The sequence below is a fragment of the Periplaneta americana genome, chromosome 2 (genome assembly GCF_040183065.1).
Source record: "Periplaneta americana isolate PAMFEO1 chromosome 2, P.americana_PAMFEO1_priV1, whole genome shotgun sequence".
Classification (NCBI taxonomy): domain Eukaryota; kingdom Metazoa; phylum Arthropoda; class Insecta; order Blattodea; family Blattidae; genus Periplaneta; species Periplaneta americana.
Window position 1 is genome coordinate 91,876,269 of NC_091118.1, and position 20,074 is coordinate 91,896,342.

General features: G+C 36.1%; 1 protein-coding gene across 1 annotated transcript; it reads right to left on the minus strand.

The window, feature by feature from the left end:
* Positions 1–533: 533 nt before the first annotated feature.
* LOC138694426 (pupal cuticle protein 36-like) lies at positions 534–19,863 on the minus strand. The gene is made up of 4 exons (XM_069818124.1): positions 19,743–19,863; positions 8,722–9,308; positions 2,638–3,086; positions 534–1,440 (listed from the first exon to the last, which is right to left on the minus strand). The coding sequence occupies exons 1-4, from the start codon at positions 19,749–19,751 to the stop codon at positions 1,295–1,297; spliced, it is 1,191 nt and encodes a 396-aa protein (XP_069674225.1). The 5' UTR covers positions 19,752–19,863; the 3' UTR covers positions 534–1,294.
* Between the last annotated feature and the right edge of the window lie 211 nt (positions 19,864–20,074).

The following is a 20,074-nucleotide window of genomic DNA, read 5'->3' on the forward strand; positions in this document are numbered from 1 at the left end:
TGATTCTTATGTACATTTATTGTAATTTATATCATTGTTAATGTTTTGCAATTAAATTGTCATGTGCTGAACTGTTACTGTCTGTTGTATAGCACATTAAATATTAGTGAATAAATAAAATAAATTGTTATTATTTGTTATGGCAACTATTATTATTATTATTATTATTATTATTATTATTATTATTATTAATGTTATTATTATTATTATTATTATTATTATTATTATTATTATTATTATTATTATTATTGTAATAGTGTGGTGAATTTGAAAATGGTAATAATGGTAGGAGATACAAGTTATTAGTGAAGATGAAGATGATGAAGTTCTGATGATAGTGATGACCACAAAGTAAAGAAAGATGTTTGTGGTGGTAGTGAAGATAAATGTGATGGGTGTAGAGAAGTAGAAAATGATGGCTTTGAAGTTCAGGATGATGCTCGTGAAGACACTAAAGTTAAACCCCCTAATAGATGGATCATTGACTGTTAGGATATGTTGTGGGAATAACAAATTTCTAGTGAATAAAAACATTTGTTTTTCGTTCAATAAAAAATTGAGCTTTATTATAAAACAAATTATTTTATACATTGTTTTACTATAATTGGCTTAGCATGTACAAAAATAAATAGATCTCTATTAGAGGATAGATTAGAAATATCTTGTGTGTTACATATGTACATAAAAGCTTTGCTTGGTCGTCATCATATTGAGATAATACACTATTCTAAATGAGCGATATAATAGGTGCATTAAATCGAGTTAGAAAATAAACTCATAAACATATGCACCAATATTATGATATTGTAGGCCGTTAAGTTACTGTATTCAGAAACGTCCATCCTTCGATATGATTTCTTCAAGTTACACAAAATAATTCACACTTACATTAAAAACTATAAAACAACGTGCTGCATAAGTACAGCGGATGTGGATAAAACTTGTACATTACCTAGAGATTAACGAAAGAAATGCCCTTATCTAGGAAAAATAGCTTGTGACTAGCCAAATTAAATATTTAAATGAAACAGTTTTTCCTAAGACATGACTCAAGTAACATTAAAATCGACTGCATCTTAAAGCCCCTTTCTAAAATTTAGTTTCCTTTGCAGTCAAATTTTATCATATAAAACGAAAGAAAAGTGAAGAATGTTGGTAATTCGTTGTTACCATAGCAACTAACACTAATTTATAGAGATCTGATTTCCTCTCTTTAAAGCCATATAGTGTGTCAAATAAATGAAGATTCCTGTCGAAAGATGGTCCAATTTCTGAGAGTCTGTATCCGTAAGATCTATTTTCCGGGTCTTGGATATGAATATCCTCCTTGTGGTGAGAAGCTCGGGGTACCAGGTCGTCTGCCTCCAGATCCACCGCCGAAACCACCAGGACGACCGCCAGCACCGGCGCCAGCAGAAGGTCCGAAGCCACCGCTAGGACCTGTAAATTGATAATAACATGTGATTTATTTATTAATTATTTTGTTTAAATATACTTCCGAAATAAATCTCTATAAATGTACATATTTAGACGTTCTTTGTATTTTGTGTCATGGAGTCAATAGAATGAGAAGCATCTATTCATTTGTTACGCGCAGTAGAGTCTGGAAAGATATTTGATCATGTTCGTGCCACTTTATCCCTAAAGAAAGAAAGAAAGAAAGAAAGAAAGAAAGAGAAATATTCTTTTGATAGTATACATTATATCATTTTCTCGTCTGTAGCATTTAGCTCACTGAGATAACTTTGCTTCCGCAATTTATTTATATCTGTTGTTGGTTTAGGTGTATTAATTTAAGTAAAGTTAATAGAAGATTTTAACTTCTTTCTTATGCTTTCAAAACATATGCTTTTCTCTAAACCTTTAATTTATAACTTTAATTTTTTTTTTTTTGTTGATTGATAGTGTCGATCTTTTGACAATAAACTCATTGATTGTTATCGACTAACTGTACTCCCATTTTGAAATTGTGTATCTCGCATTAGTACTTTTGTGTGTGCATTAACGAGATTTTGATTCAACACGTTCTCGCTCACTTTTATGAGAGTCCTCCGAAAACTTTATCGTGCTGAGGTACAATCATGTCTTTATTCTTTATTCATGAACAAAGGGATGTCCTACAAGAAGTAAGCCTATTACTTTCACATTCGAAGAGAGTTGTATAAAAATTACCTCCATCGTTTGGGATCAAAGTCTCTTTTCTTGAATCCGAAGATTAGTGCGGTAACCATTAGTTCACAGCGACCAGCTTTTCGGTTCTCTTATCCTGTGAATTGGTATAGCCTGCACGTCTCATTTTTTAGCTTAGAATTATTTTTGTCCCTAACTTTTAAACACTTGTCCCCCCCCCCCAAATCCCACTTCTACCATGACGTTTGTAATTTAGCGATGATATCTAGCGACAATAGCTCATGATAGTATGATACTGAGAATAAACTTATAATACTAAAGCAGTACTAAATTGAGGTTTTATAGGAAATCCAAATTCACTATGGAAATTTACTTCAGACTTAGAATCAAACGAAGTTCCCGGGGATCAGATTCTAGTCATATAATTCAAATATTCTCAAACCGAACACTTTGACAACAATTCGAGTATATCTCTCGAACAAATAATATGTTAGTTTGTGTACTTACCTCCGAATCCACCACCTGGACGGCTTCCGGCACCACCGCTAGGAAAACCACCAGCGCCTCCGAATCCACCGCCACCACCGCTAGGGAATCCACCGGCACCGCCGCCGCCACCGCTGGGGTAGCCACCGGCACCGCCGCCGCCTCCGCTGGGATAGCCACCTGCACCGCCTCCTGCTCCGAAACCTCCAGCAGCGGCTGCTGCCTCCTCAGCGGCGTTCTGTTCCAGGGACTTGAGAATGGCCTCGGGGATGGGTGGGGGTGTGGGCAGGTGATCTCCCTGAGGTACGAATCCGTTCTCGTCGGCGGTGTAGGTCAAGCTAATTGTAACACCATCAGGACCAGTGTACGAGTAGGATCCCTGAACAGTCTCGGCTTCTGCGTCGGGTCCTGCTCCGGCATTCTTCAAATAGCCTTGTTCCTGGGCGCTGATTCCATTACCGGTCTCGTAGCTGAAATTCAAGAAATCCTATAATACTGACGTCTGAATTATTAAAGACATTTAAAATTCTTGGAGTACAATTTTCCCTCTCAGCTAAGTTTGTGAAGTGATATCGCTCACATTGACATGTTACCACATAACTGGAATATTACTTTGACAACTCTGCTCGAAGTCCACCGCTGCGAAGTAACGGTTACCATGCCTGACCGTGAAACGAGCAGATCTGTGTTCAAATCCTGGTTGGGACAGGTTACCTGGTTGAGGTTTTTCCTAGGTTTTCCCTCAACCCATTAACAGGAAATGCTGGTAACTTTCGGCGCTGGAACGTAGACTATTTCGTCGGCATTAACACCTTCATATCATTCAGACGCTAGATAACAACAGCAGTTGATAAAGCGTCATAATATAACCCACAAAAACTCTGCTTGAAGCACTTTTACAGTATAGACATTCTTTGCTCAGAGTAGCAGTACGATCGCGTAGCTGTAACAATTTAGAAGAAATGTGTTTATGTCTTGTTTAAATTACGGTACTTCAGAATTAATGTTTAGTAAATAGTTATGGTTTCCTATTTAGCGTTCCTCTCTAACTAGAATCCATTACTCACATGGAAAAGTATAAGTTGTTTTATTTCTATGATGTTATGGAATTAGGAGAGATTGATATTTGTTTTTCGACTATTACCAATATCGACCATTACTTGTAATTTTTAATTTTATGTAATGTTCTTCCTCTTCTAAATACAGCTTGCTTTATAAAAGAGGCAAGGCTGAGGACTCTGTGAGACGTAGACGGAAGATTAAAATTACATGAAATAATTTTATAAATAACTGAGAGGAATCTAGGTAAAAAAAACTGACAAACTATTTCTCTCCCTATCAAATTCTCTACTCCATCTAAGAAGAGAAATGTTTCGATTGCAAATGCAGAACAACGTCTCTTTAGATAAAAGAAGCCTTTGTAGGAAAAACGTGGAAAATATCATGGCTGATACAATAGGCTATTCGAAAAACTCTAAATAAAATGTCTCTTGTTAATTACAAATACTATTCACAGACGATATAGTGGTAACACAATGGAGGAATGGAAATAATATTGGAACCGAAGTACACAAAGAAAACTTGCCTCACAGTTTCTGATCATTATAAATCCTAAAGAAGCTATTTGGTGTATAATCTTGGTGCCTTCAATGAGAATTTGTCAACTGATTGAGTAGCGGCTTGTACCTGATTCCTTTACGAATATCAACAAAGCTGATTGTGACACACGCAAGCTACATTTTCTTTCTGAAGTTTCCAGAATGAAGCCAAATGCAATGACTTTCCTGGCACTTGCTCGCAATTTCAGCACTTCCTCAGGAAATAAATCGATCTTCTAATATTTCATGTAAGCGTTGGTCTTTTAAATGATTCTTTTTCTCTATGAAACATTAAGATACATTTTCTTTTTTAAATTTCTCAGTGTCAAAATTATCTCGGCACTAGTTTCGTCGGATGAATTTATCTAGGCCTAACTAGAGACCCGAATTTTGCATTGGAACTATTTTAGAGATATTTCATTAACGTTTCTTTTTTAAGAGTTACATTTAAGATATTGAAGATTGTAATAATTATTATAATCTAAAAGCTATCGTCTCCATCTGTTTAGATTGAGATCTTTTGCCTGTACGTCTTCGTTACTGTGAAGATTATTAATTTACATTGACTAACATTAGACATTCACAAGAAGCTAGACTCCTTGGTCAGTTGGACAGTTTAAAACCACGGAGGGTGATACAAGTCAGCAAACACACTCGGTTATCATGATGGCGAGATAATTTCTACATCTCTGATGGGAATCGAATCCTAAAGGTCGAATTTGTTGCCACGGAAGCTATCGCTGCAGCTACAGCAAAGAATAGAATAAAGAATTGGTATTATTTTAATATTATTTAAATAATTGTAATTATGAGTTGTTTTTGCGAATAGTTTGTTTAGCTACAGAAGAATAAACAATTAAAGAATTTTAAGCAGTTTTATGTATACAAATTAAACTTACAACACCGATGATATGCATAATCGAGATTTTTTAATTCTACGCCTATGTATTCTGGGCGCATTTTCTCGATATTCATATTATTAGAAAGGCTTACTATGCTTTCCTCCTAAGACAATACAGAACGTCACATTGAGAACGGACAGTCTTTCCTAGGTGGGATTCAAACTCACGACAGTGACGTTCACGCGTCGTCAGAATTACACACATACTTCGTGTTCATCACGATGGCTGACAATAAATTATGAAAATTTCTTTCTGTCCGATGCCGAGATGAATGGTATATGGTTTTGTGCCTAATAAGAATTGAACTTCTTGAGCTCAGTTTCATGCAAGTTCGCCATCAGTTCTTATCTTGCTATATAACAATCTTAGTCTGAGACAACTTTAATATCTGCCTCCCAGTCTTCTAGAGTGATTTATTTACCTCTTCATAAGAAGGCTAAATAAGTGTCATTAGTGGAAGTAGTGCAGACGTAAAACAAACATCGCTGCTGGCAAGAACTTGAAACGCACTCGTAGAACTTGTTCTCCAAGTAGCATTGCTTGTTATACGAGCACTTCATACTCTTTAATTGCTCCGCAAATTAAGGATTTTACACCTTCTCTGGGAGGTTTGCTTTGTTGGTACACAGATTACTCTTCGTTCGTAATGAACTGTTGAACTATAAATTGCATACAAGCTTAACAACGTACACTCAGATAAATTGTACGTTATAAATTGTGCTATTTATTGTAAAATATACTTTCCACGTTAAAGTCAGCTATTAATTCTTTAAGCTGAATTTGAATTCCTTATCTTACCGGGTAGGAAGAGAAGATACATATCTGCCAAAATATTTGGAATAATTTAGGAATCAATTCATGTGAAAGTAGCCATAGAAAAATAATAAATTTTACTAAAACTTAACAAGTGATTGTTTTGAAAAATTCACAAGATTTATTTCCTTTGGCAATAAAATAATGAAGTGTTGCGATTTCAAAATAACAATGACTTGTCTTGTTTTATGTTTATGACACTCGATTAATGATGAACTGTTTCACGAGATTCATTTAAAAATAATAGATTTGAAAAATAGTTATAAATAACGGTATATTTATTTCAACTTGTGTGAATTCAAAATTTTGCTCTCAATTTTGGTAAAGTTCTTCGATATTTAAACTATGTAGAAGTAGAAATTCTATCTTCAATTTTTGAATTTCCATCTTCATCTTTAAACCAATAAGGATTCCCAAAATTGTCGGAAAGAGTCCGTTCTTTTATACGCTTTAAATACTCAAAGTTAAACGCAAAATAATTAATGCATGTACTGTAGATATTTGTGGGTCGATTTCAATTTAAGTTATTGGCAAATCTTATGATGGACTACAGAAGTAATACTTTATCAGGATATTTCTGATTATTGTCTTTATCATCGCCACTTTCTGGGGAAGTTTCAAGATACTAAATAATATTTCTGACTCATGGTTGTACTTGCAGTTTCATACCTGTCATCTTTCAGGTAATTAGAGATTACGAGAAATTAAAGAAGACAAAGAGATTGGACCCAAATTAATAAATATGTAGGATATTTTCATTTACTGCGTAATAAACAATATTTTAAATATGGGAAAACAATTAGTGAAAAGTCATCATAAAATAAAAATTTGGGAATATAGTTTTATCATTTCAATTTAGTAATAAGAAGATTCATTTTAAAGTAGACAATTCAGTGATGTATTCAGGTTTTTTAAGAAGAGAAATTAATGTTATATCGTTTAATTACTGTTAGCGAGAAATTGTCTTAATGCGGCTGTGAAGTCTCTTTGCATAATCGTTTTGTTAAATGTTCGTTACCACGGTAACTATTGTAATTTATTAAGACGCGCACAAACGGGTAACAAGGGAGCAACCGTATAATTAAACAAAGGAATTTGTTATGTACTTTATGAACTGGAGCTCCCTTTGTCTGCCGCTATAACTTGAAAGCTTAATGTACTATACTTCTCACACGAGATCTTTGTGTGAGGAAACGGAAATTAAATTGTGTGAATCTATTTTGCTGGGAGAGACCCATGTAGCTGATTTGGGTGGGAAGAAAAGAAACAAAAGAAGAGATTTGCATGCTTGCCTGATCGGATGGAATGCAGTTATGAAATGGTTAGCTCAGAACTGAACTTTCATGCAGTGTATGGTAATGACTATGCTAACATTTTTTTGCAGATTCTGCAAGATATTCTGCACGCAGTAGCTGGTCCAGTACGTAGATAATTGTTGGTGACATCACGCACAAGAACCTGCTCTTTTCTGATTGCGTTGTGTAAAGAATATGAAATACAACTCACTAAAAGAACTCTGATGAGATTATTAGTAGTTATGTACAGAGACTCGTGAGATTTTGTACCACTTGCTCTTGTATATGCAATACGTGATTGAGCTAATTCTTACTGCGATTCTTAGTGGTGTCGGACGGAATTGAAAAAATGCACATGTGGAATTTTTCGAGATCTGGCATATTTTTAAGTATGGTAATGTTATGTGATGTGAAATAAACACAAGCCGAGTCTCTGTCGACACAGACAGCGGATTAACTCACGCAACTTCTTCCTATCTGCAATGCTTACGAGCGTGGATCGATAAATGATGTTAAGTTAAGGTTGGTCTTTCAATCTGGTGAGTGATAGGAAGTATCTGGCCCTACATCTATGGTACTTTTCAGGATTAAAATTGGCACATAGAAGTTAAATTATCGCATCCATTTTTTTCCTTTTCCCCTCCCAAAAGGTTCAGTAGAAGTCTATATACCTCAAGTTCTGAATACAAACGTTATTGTGGGTCGAAATTTTTTATAAGTTGGGGCATTCCTGTAAGCCGTTATTATATAAACCATGAGGTTAGCCTAAGATATTTACATATCTAACTTGTCTTCGTCTTCAGTACAAAAAGTTATGACTGCCGAAGAATAACTTTGGGATTGAATTATTGGTCCGGGGGGGAAACGCCAAAGCGGTTCATTGAACGCCAAAATTATTTGTACTAAAGGCAAATTCTACCTATATCTGAATATTTCAATAAACGAATACATATAAGCTTTTGTATTTTAATGAATCCTAGTCTTCATTTATAGCGAAAAATAAAATGCACAAAATATTACATAAAATCCCCTTTCTTAGACTTTACAAACGTAAGTTGGGAGCCGAAACTAGCATATTCCTATTAATGGAATGATCACTATAACTATGATTATAATTATCAAACCCCGTCTGTAGGGGATACCTGTACTTCGTTTTATTTTCTTAACAATCATGTTATTTCAAAATACTGTTATTAATTTACTGTGAGACTGGATAAATACGTATTGTAGATTCTTAGAGAAAGAGAATTAAGGAGATGATAATGGATAATAATTAGTGGATTAATACGTAAACATGAACAAAAGCACTATGGAAATGAAGATAATAGAAACAGGAATACCTCTACATAATATTTTACATACGACAAAGAAGTGGGAATATCACAGAAAGTCTAAGATGAATTAATGTAAGAGCAGAGGAAATCGATGGCTAAAATATAATGTAAAATGGGATTACTGAATCACGTCATGAAATGATCGTTATTGCATCGCACTCACCTATAACGGTAGCTGCCGTCTCCGTTGTTTTCGTTCTCGTAGCTCAAGATGGGAATGACTGGTCCAGATGGGCCACCTCCGAAACCACCAGCTCCGGCGCCACCTCCAAAACCACCACCGGCACCTCCTCTATAGCCACCTCCGGCACCACCTCCAAATCCTCCAGCTCCACCGCCGGCACCGCCTCCAAATCCTCCAGCACCACCGCCGGCACCGCCTCCAAATCCTCCAGCACCACCGCCGGCACCGCCTCCAAATCCTCCAGCACCACCGCCGGCACCGCCTCCAAATCCACCACCACGGCCGCCGGCGCCGCCACCAAATCCGCCGCCACCACGTCCACCGGCACCGCCTCCAAATCCACCGCGGCCGCCGGCACCACCTCCAAATCCTCCTGCGCCACCGCCTCCGAATCTACCACCACCGCCGCCACCGCCAAATCTGCCGCCAGCACCACCGGCGTTGGGTCCGAATGGGGCTTGGATAGCTCCAGGTGAACCTCCTGATCCTGCGGCTCCAGAAGGAGGGAGGTACGTGTTGTCAAGGCTGGCGGCCGCGGCCATGCCCACCAGGGCGGCTACAAGGAACTGCAGAGACAAGAATTCACAGTCTTTACTGAATATGAACTCCACAAACATGCTGCCATATAAAAAAGGCTCACGTCTAGCTGAATTAAATTTCAAAGTTTTCGTAGGCCTGCTGGGAAGATGGAAAGAACAGTGGCTTATAATTTGCTTTAATTTACGAAGAATTGTCCATTGTTATACATAATATAAGTTGAGTCCGATACAAATTACATCACATATTGAATTTATCAATATTTTCCTTCCCATTGTATGCAGGTTCAGGACTGTCATAAGGCAAGGGTGGGCACATTCTTGACTCGAGGCAGCAAAATAGCTCTCATATACAAATGGATAATTATAATCGAATCATCTATTCACTCTTATCTAGGTCTAAAGCGTTGCAATAATCACCTCATAAAAATTGCCTAGACATGGTTTAAAATTTTGAGTATCATATTTTTGGTACTGCTATAAGTCATTTAGTAATTAATACAGACAGTCAAGATGAACTGTGAGTTTTATGTTTTTGAAAAAACTTATTGTAGCATAGTGCTATTATGTATTATATTCCAGTCTGCTTATTGACTTTGAGACTTTATCAGCTATTTGCTCTCCTATAAATTCGTTTTTTCTTTAATTGTGTCGGTCTTTTGGTACTAGGATTCTCGCTCATTTTTATGTAGGTCTATGTATCAATTTGAATTCTTCCTCAACACTTCTGTGAATTTATAAAGATGAGGGTGAGCGATATAGATGTAACACTTCATAAGCAGTTCACCACTAAGGTTAGAGAAGTAGCGCATCCGGTTGCATCTCCTCCTAACCACGAATTCGACTCCCGGCAGTGGAAATGACCACGATCAATACTGGGAAGAGAAGATTTGACGTACATTACAACCAAGCAATGTTTATTTGCGGCAAATAATTACAAAAGTTATGTAACGAGGCTAATGGAATTAGTTCCGTGCAAGTCATCTTCAGTCGGACCTGCTTGTAATACGGTCGTTAGAGAGAACGAATCTGCGAATGAGACGAAGTAATTTATTCATGCAGTACGAGCAGGACACACACGAGCACACTATATAATCCGTTACGTAACGTTAAGTACAAGGCATGAATGGTTTCTTAGCCACAGAAGCGCCGCTACAAAGCTGTAAAACAGGTTGTGTTGAATTAGTAAAAAGGATCGATTCAGACGTTCCCCAGTGAATGTAACACTGGAAACACGATACGATAATTATTTGCGGGAAATGTCAGATATGATGTAATTGCTCGACAATTACAGGTGAATTTTTCGATATGGCTTTGAAGATACTTTATACTGTTGTATTTCACAGAAAATATTGGTATGTTCGAGTTCCATTTAACATGGAAATAATGAGTCTAGCAACGTTGTTGAATACTCTGAAGAGAGGGAGGGACGGGAATGTGGGGCTCAAAACAGAGATGTTTGTTTACAATGCCAGTTAGTGGGAAACGAAGCCACTGACTCTTGTAAACTAGTTTCTGATTATTTGACAGTTATTTGAATTGTTGCACCTTCTATTATCGTTTCCAGTAAAATTTTGAATCGATAATCTATTACACTTTTCTACAAAAGGTCTGAACAGCTAATATCATGATCACATCTGTTACTAAGATATATAGTAAGCCTACTAAAAGACTTCAGTGACTTCACTTCATCCTAAAAATTCTATAATTTTGGTTTCTATCCATCTAAAATTTCATTTCCCGGATTATACTCGCTTACTTTCGTTAATTACGATAAACGCTACACCACGGAAGTTGACTATTGGAGGGAATGCAATTTATATCAGTTTAAGAATCTCTTTATTATTTCATAGTAATGAAGAACGTCTGTAACTTTATTTTCCATGCTGAAGATTCAGGTTCAAATTCGAAGAATGTAAGTGGCATTCGTGACAGCGGTAGAACAGATAGTCTCAGGATACTCTTTCTCCTCCTACCACAACTCCTATCTTCATTATCACCACTTCATGTGAAAATATCCGGCATTACTAGACAGTAATTTTTTATGCTTTCTGTCATACGAATATTTTTACTCGGTCATTTAATGACGCTGTGCCAACATACTAGGTTATTCGATGGAATTTGTGAAAACGAGATGGCGAGATGAGACAGAGGAGTTTTCATAAATTACCTCACATTCGCCTTACGATTCAAGTAAACGTGAGAAAACCCAACCAGGTACTCAGTCCAAGTGGGAATTGAACCCACGCCTGAGCGCAGCTCCGGATTGGCAGGCAAACATGCCTGGATAATTATTAGGAATTAAATTATATTGATTGAAATGAAATTATAGGAATATATATTTTTTCTCTTCTTTCTTACTGCAAAAGCTGGAAGTGGCCGATACACGGTTGAACTGTTAATAATTCAGTTTGATACCAGATCTAGGATAATAAAGAAAATCAACGTGACAACGGACAAACATTCATGTCTGATACAGGAACGGGAGTCGAACCCAATATCATGGTCTCTGAGATGATAAACAATTATTTTACCCCGAGACTACTATGCATTTCTAATAAGGTTTATCCTAATGATTTCAGTCTACAAAAGACGAGCACATGTTGAACTCCTCAGGCATTGAGTCGGCAGCATTTTGAATCTCATCCCAATATACTGTAGCACAGACCATCACATGGAAAAAGTAAATGTACATGTAACAAAGAGAGATTTGAAACCGCATTCGTTGCTCTCTTGCAGCGTTGGAATTGGGTCCCTCAGCCATTGTGTAAGATTATTATTTTGCCGTATTAAATATATGATTCTAGAAAATTATCAGCGGTACGTACATCGCATCCGATTTTAAAAATATCTCCTCTGTAAATAACGAAAGTATGACCTTTTGGGAGCCTGAAAGCGGTTTTAAATTCCTCGCATAAACACGAGACAAGACTCCTGTCTCTCTCTGTAGGTACTGATGGTACGTTGCCCGGTGAGAGGACTCTCAGGTGACCAACAGACTAATTGCGAGGTCATCCTGAAGGGAGAGGAAGATATACTAGATCGAATCTCTGCTGGAGTTGGGTAACAGCTACGCAAAGATTGCAGTCGTTACAATAATTGCGCAATTTGTACGCTTCAATCTCTTCCGTGATCTTGGCCATGACAAAATATTAATACAGCCTCAAGTGTTTTACCAAGATATATCAATTAACTATTTTTCCGAAAACAGCTGTTATTTTAAGAGAAAGGTGCAAAGAAATGTAATGTGCGAAGTAGAAAATATTGGTTATTACTTAACTACACTAACGGGTCCACAGTATGGAAGTGATTCTTCATTTAATACCCGTTTTTAACTACAGGGATTGTACAAAGATAATGGTAATTTTCGACCTGACATTAGAGGGGAAAACAAGATTCCGATAAGGCAAGAAAAAAATTACTTGGGTTTCCATCCAACAGAAGACGCGACCATCCATACCAGGCAAGTTCAGTGCGGACATTTCTAGGCTTTAAACGAGAATCTCTTTTAAGCGTGTGCATGCATGCGATTCTGAGATTCTACGTCACTGTTGCACATCGTTTAAAAATGAGAAAAGTCCACTCTGAACATGCGTGGTCCATATCCTAAGCGGGTTCGAACACACTGTTATCATTTCCACGAAGTATTAAAATTGCGTCTTCATCTCTGCGTACACCACGGCAGCCAATATAAGAAGCGAATGTTACTGAAATGGTAGGATAAGAGTGACAATAGACTTCGAGAAAGCATTTTATATAGCCTTTACAACGAAACTGTGCAAAATACTGAACTGAATTGAAGGGTTCAGAGCCATAGTGGGCCAAGCGCCATTTATTAAAAACGGAGAAAGCAAGAGTTGAAGTTAAGTGAATACCATAGGTCAATGAAGATTGACATATCATTTAGTTTGAATGTGTATATTTTATATTACTTGCTATATGTTTCCATTGAATTATGGTGATAACTTCATTTTAACCCTTGTTTTCTACGGTTTTAGCAAATGGCGCTTGGCCCATTATGGTTCTGAACCCTTCAATTATACCTTCAGAATCTGAATAATGCTTACTGTATAATTATTACAAACTAATTTTGTTTATTCAGGAAACTATTCAGGAAAGATGAGAAATATTATAATAAACAATTCAAACATCGTTTGGAACTTCAAAACGCTGATTAGCTGGTATTATTGCAGAATACGGTTTCATTAATTTCTTTAGTATTATAGTTACAATGAAACTTTGAAACTCTACATATTAAGTACGTGTGTTTATTAAAATAGACCTATATTGATCAATTTTCGCATTATGTAATGTACATGTTTATAGTATGAATATAGACCATACCTCTTAAATGTTACATGAAACTTAATACTGATCGCTTGTACGGCCAATACAAGTGTTACAAAAAGTTCATACAATGATTTACATTAATCATAACCGAATAAAAACAACGTAGAAACGTGTTGTGGTTAGACATATGAAGATGTATAGCGGATGCTTCCAATAAGTATGAGGTAGATGTTTTGTTTCTCCAGTTATTACGCAATGTAATTGCGGCGGCATTATGCTTTTGTTTTTCTTCACTATAGTAACCCTAACCCAGCTCTTTGTTCTGCCTCGGAGAACAACTTGTGTGGTGTTGGAGTGACCTCTTGACACGAGATTTCTTGATAGTTCGCTTCACACTTGACTGTGTATTTCCAATAAAGGCTCGACTTTATTGCTATTAGAATAAGAACATCTTTATGTAATCCTGTTATACGAGCGAGTACAACCGTAATTTTTTTTCACGACTTTTTCCTCTCTTACTTAAGAAGTATTACTGTTTGTATAATATTTTATTACATAGAAGAAAACGCCCTACTGTGGGAGAATTGGCTACATGCTCGAGAATTCTGGGTTTTGTTGCGTAATAATGGTGATAGAAACTTATTTTCACTAGCATCAGGACCAATTCTTATTAGGAGATTAGAAAGATGTCACGTTCGTCTCTTTAATATGTCTTCGTTACTGGCATATGTCAGGTCAACCTTGTTAAACTACTGTAGTTAATTTGGTTTCGTACAATACGCTTACATTGCGGAAGACAGTTACTCTCAGGACGTTGAAATTTGGTTTATCTCATCATCACCCGTACGAAGATTTTGAATAAACACAACGCAGTCAGGAGAGATTGAAATTTATTTGTTTATGGTCAACATGACAACAAGACAAGAAGACAACTCAGAACGAAACAAACAAAGAGATAAATCTCTCATTTCCTTGCCAGGATTCGAACCCAGCTCTAACCTGTAACTGGATTAATTCATATTTATTACAACTGGGGATGATGCTAAAGTACAGTATGTAGGCTATTTTATCAAATTGCAATTGACCAAAAGTTATAAAATTGTAGATAAAATTGTCACAAACATAAACAAAATTGTCATGAGAATGAAACCAAAAGTACTTGAGCGCAGTTCAGCCCAATCTGCTAATTGCTTCTTACCAAACCAACCGTGATTCGGCCTGCAAAAGATTCTGTGAGATTTATTATAAAAGTGACTCTAAGGCAGGTATTTTGTTATTGCTTCACATTCACTGAATACTTTTCGCTATTTAAAATTGTGGCCATTCCAAGAAATATATGAGTTCTTACAAAGATGACCCTCTAGCTGACTGCTATCTTTACATTAAGAAGGTCCTAGTTCGACTTAGGGCCTTTCATTCTAGCTAAAGTCATTACGCGAACTTTCTTCTTTTCATTTATATTAATTCCGAATATAACGTCAACAAACATGATTTATGTTTTATAAATTAATTAATTATGTTTATTTCAGAAATGTTCTCCTACTACCGTTAACGTTATCGCTTAACTTCTGCACTTCATAGAGTTATTAAAGCAGTAAGTTGTGAACACTTTAGTTTGATTGATAATCTTCGATTGAATGTTGGTAAACAGAGAAATATATCGGTGGGATGATCTGGAACTCGCATGGTTTCCAAGGCAATGATGTTCGTGACGTATGTCGAGCCATTTACAAGTAATTAATTCTGATCTTTGAAGGATTGTATGTCGTAATGCCGTAACCTTTCCGTGCGATTAAAGAAGAAAATTTGTTAGACGACCTCGCTTCCAAATTGGAGTACCTAATCACCAAATACGGTAATCCATTTAGGCATGGCTGCTTCAAAATAGACATATTTTCACCCAGAAGAGTTACAGAGAACAATATGAATCTTTCTGACGTGATATAGAGCATGGGTCTTTCTTTACTTACTAACAACTCTTTACATGCTGCAAATAATATTTAGCTTCGTCAGGAAGCTATCATAGTTACGGAGTATTTCTTAGACCATGATGATGATAATGGTCATGATTAGCATTATAGTATTTATTTTTCTTCAAATATTGAATTCTTTAACCCGTCTCATTCTCACTCTTGTAAATATTACGAACCAGCATTAGATATTAGATATCGATGCTCCTTTGTTATGTGGTTAGCATGCATTAACGTCATTTCTTCAAACAACATAGGGTAGGAGATAGACATCTAATTACTACAGGAGAGAGAAATCTTCACTTTCCTGCCGGGAATTCACCTGCGTTCTTTGGAACTTATGCATAGAAGTACATACCGGTACATTTTATCTTGCCATATTTCATTTTAGTTTAAGGGAAGAAAAATAATAATTGATTTACGCTCGAAAGTGATCAAATACTGGATTTTGTAGCTAAGAAAGAAAATCCTTAGCACACAGTAAGATATCTTATTATTAATATAATTTTTTTTCCCAGGTTCTGCTACATACCTAATTAAAATATGAGGTATAAGATTTGTGACTGTAAATCTGCATTTTGAATTTAGAAATTACGGTTTACTTTTTATTATGGCTTAAAGAATTACTTACAGATAACAATTCGGCAGGAGACTGAGCATACGTCAGAAAATTTGTCATAGTTTGCATAAAAAAGCGTGATCGGATTGACGGAGCAACTGGCTACGGACTGGGAAGTCCACGGTTCAATCTCGATTGGTGGCAAGATTATATCTCTTTGTCAAACTACCAGAACGACCCCCGGGGTTCACTCAGCCTCGTGACGAGTTGAATACTGGGACTTTTCCATTGGTAAAAGGCAGTCGGAGCGTGATACCGACTACAATACCTTATTCTAGTGCCAAGGTCACCACTTCCGTGCGCTCATGCGCCTTCATGGTGTGTATCCATACTTTCTGTCAGAAATGATATCGGAAACTTTAGCAGATTGTTAATTTTGTAGATACAAGAAAAGCTTATAATTTTTTTTTAATTTTCTTTAATTGCACAAAGTGTTCAGAGATAGAGAAATAATAGAATTAAATTGAACAGTTGCCCTATTTACTACAAATCTGTTAGGATACACTGGCAATCAAATTCTTGTCCGTTATTGAGAAACAAGTTATTGTAAATTCAATATTCCCTGTGACTTAAAAGGTAATTGAATTATAGAAACAGTTACCTATGATGTGACTGAAAACTTGTAGATGGAGTTAACATGCCTCTGTAGAGTGTGACTATGATCCCAACAAAGAAACGGTATTTGTGAAAGCAATTTAAACGTTCGCTTGAATTGCGTCTCATTTCAAGCATGCTCTTCCATGAGATGAGTGTAAAGGATTTCGACTCTCTGTCTATGAAGTGTTATACGTCTGTTATCGCGTGTTATACAAATGAAAATTTCGAAGACTTATTTTTGTGCTAGAAAATAATGTAGAGCTATGGTTTTTGTTGTGGGGTTTGTAAAAATAACAAACTAGCGAAAATATTGGATATTATGGTGTAGGAATGAACACTTAATTATACCAACAGAGAAACACGAAGTAAAATTTTAGTATCCTTAACGTTACTTATAACTCCCAAGAAAATATTAAAAACCATTGCAATTATTTAATAAAATTTAAGGCAGAATATAGACACAATTGTATGTTTCCTTCTCACTTTTAAAGATTTATAATTTTTTTTTTTTGCTGCAGTATTGCTATCCGGTTTCCAGTTTTTTTTTTTTTTTTCTGGATACCGAAGAAAGCCACAATTTAGAATGAAGAGGATTCTAATTCACCGTATATTGACTTACTGAGATGAGAAATAGATTGAGTGAAATTGCATTCGAACTGTTCAGCGCGTGTGCTACAAAAACACGAAAACTGATGCTTGTCTTGTCAATTAGTGCTGATTTAGGAAATAGCTGTCCGATGTGAGAAAGAACAAATAGCGATGGAATCGTGTTCACCTGTCGACATTGTTGAATTAACGAACCCAGCATGTGTAACTTAACGACATGCATGAACTCTGCCCGGAGTACGTTACGTAACAGAACAGAGTAACCTACCTCCATGCAAATGATCCTGATTTCATATACTTGCAAGTAATTTGATCTAGCTTTCACCTAAAACAAATATGATCTTGGAAGAGTGCTGACTGTACTTATTTAATAGCAGACCGCATGTAGGTAGCTAGATATTGGTAAGTTTAAAACAAATTCAATATGATTTTAGACCAGTGGCGTTTGCAGTAGTTTAATGCAGATCGCTTGTAGGTCGGTACTATAAATTTTAAAACAAATATCTTAGAAAGGTGGTGAATGCCCTAGTTCAATAACGATCGCTTGTAGGTAGGTATAACTTTTGAAACAAGTGTGATCTTAGAAAAGTGGCAATTGCATAGTTTATAGGCCTGCAGATCGCGTATAGGCAGGAATATGCAATGTCTATTATTTAGCAAGAACACGCCTTCAATATTCAATGTTGAGTCAATATTTTTGATTTCGCTGTTTCTTTCAGAACGTCTTCACAATCCGCTCAATCTCTCATAAAATTAGTACCGGTATCGTATCTTTCTCGGGTGCTTTACAACTTCTTTCTAGTGTCGAGATCCAATGAGTGTGGTAGTACTACTTCCCTGCTCTCTGGTAGGAGTAATAGCGTGTACACGAATATTTTGCCTTTTACATATATTACAGGTATAAAATTTAATAAACAATTAATTTTATGAATGTTGTAACACTTATAACTTAGTCTACGTAACTTCTGCAGCTTGAAATGCCTACTATATTCTCCAAACACTGAATTATTCATTGAAAGGTAATTCCAGTAGCCTACGCTAGAAATGATTTTATTGGTTGTTGATGAAATTAAATGAAGAGATATAATTATAATTCGTGTGTTCAATTTCGAATTGTCAATGAACTTATTGGCTGAGAAAATATATATACATGTAAAAGAATACTCGTATACACTTATATTTTTGGCATTATTTCCATTTTGCATAGTCAAATAAAATATGGATTTAAAAACGGATTGTATTTAAAAGGATAATAGCAAAATAATTAAGTTTATAGTTCGTAGTAATTTAAGGCCCAGATCACTCACTTTCTGGTACAAACTTCAAAGTCCATTAAATTAAAGGTCATTTTATCGAAATGTTTTGATTGAAAGTACACAAGTATAAGTGCAACTTCATTTGAGTTTAATAATACACTCTTTTACTTGTAATAGTTGTCTTTCAACTTACGTAGGCCTATTTAATTTTTAGCAGATACTGTATAAATCTCTGATTCTAAAATTTGGATGAGTGTGTTTGTAGAGGAAAATACAGTTAAAACTCTCGAGTGCATTTTGTATAATGCCAAAAATTATTTCAAATTAAATATGGAACAGATCAACTTCTTTGGGTTTCTTTTAAAGGCAGTATAATTTTATCTGTGTAATAGAGAGTAAAAAGATTTTGTTTCAAATTGAAAATAAATATATAAAGTACCAAATGGTTTTAAATGTGTGCAACATACTTTTAACGATAACATGTTACGTAAATATAGTATTATTAAAATTTGGAAAGTATTATTATTTGTTAGTTACGTTTAACGAAGATTTCTGAATTATTTTAAATTTTAGAGCTCTTCTAAAATCAGCTTCGATTTTCTAGCTGTAAAATGCGTATTTTTATATAATACATACAATATATAGGAGTTCTCATAGACTGTATGAACAAAAAATGGTTGTAATAAAATATTTATGTTTAGTTATTTGATTTTATGGTACTCAAAGGAACTCTAATATTTGCAAAGCCATGACTGACATCTTCAGATGGAGATTGGGTTTCTGTACATTCTGAACTTCCAGAGACCCTTTATAAGTACATAGTAAAGGTACCGGCACTGTGATATTTCCCTGCTTGAAAATTCTGCTACACGTAACTCAGGGAGACTCAGAAAAATCACAGAAGTTGTCAGAATTACCTGACTCGCGGTTCGAAATCCTGCCTTTGAAATTGCTATTGCAAATAATAATTTCTGTTGAAGGGGCTCGAGGTCTAGAATCGAACATGAACTCGTCCCACGGTTTATCTTTGATCGCGGAGTGCGAATTTTCTTCTGAATAACGTTTTAGAATAGACGCTCCGAGCTGTGAACCCAGACCCTGACGTGAAAGAAGCTGAGATACTCACAAACTTCATGTCCAGTGGTCTTGTGTTCCACAGGTGCTGGAATGTTGTGATGTACCAGCCTTAGTGACGGTCAGTATTTATAGCAAAAGCAGTGCCCCCCACCATGACGCGGGCGGGTGAGATGATGAAACGAGAGCATCCCTGTGCACCACATTGCTCGCGGGTGCAGGGGAGCGCGGCACGCACCATTCATGACGCACCATCCGCCGTACTTTCTAACAGATGCTCTTGCTGCTGCTTCTTGAAGGACTTGCAGTATTGATTTTAATGAATAATCACTTAGGATGCTCTGTCTTGGCTGTGATAGATCCGTTTAACAGTCACATGTAGAT

What these genes read in the sequence shown, in the direction of transcription:
- LOC138694426 (XM_069818124.1), bottom strand. An exon ending in GACGGCAGCTACCGTTATAG is followed by an intron (nt 3,087 to 8,721) that starts GTGAGTGCGATG and finishes CTTGAATTTCAG; the next exon opens with CTACGAGACCGGTAATGGAA. An exon ending in TCCAGGTGGTGGATTCGGAG is followed by an intron (nt 1,441 to 2,637) that starts GTAAGTACACAA and finishes ATCAATTTACAG; the next exon opens with GTCCTAGCGGTGGCTTCGGA.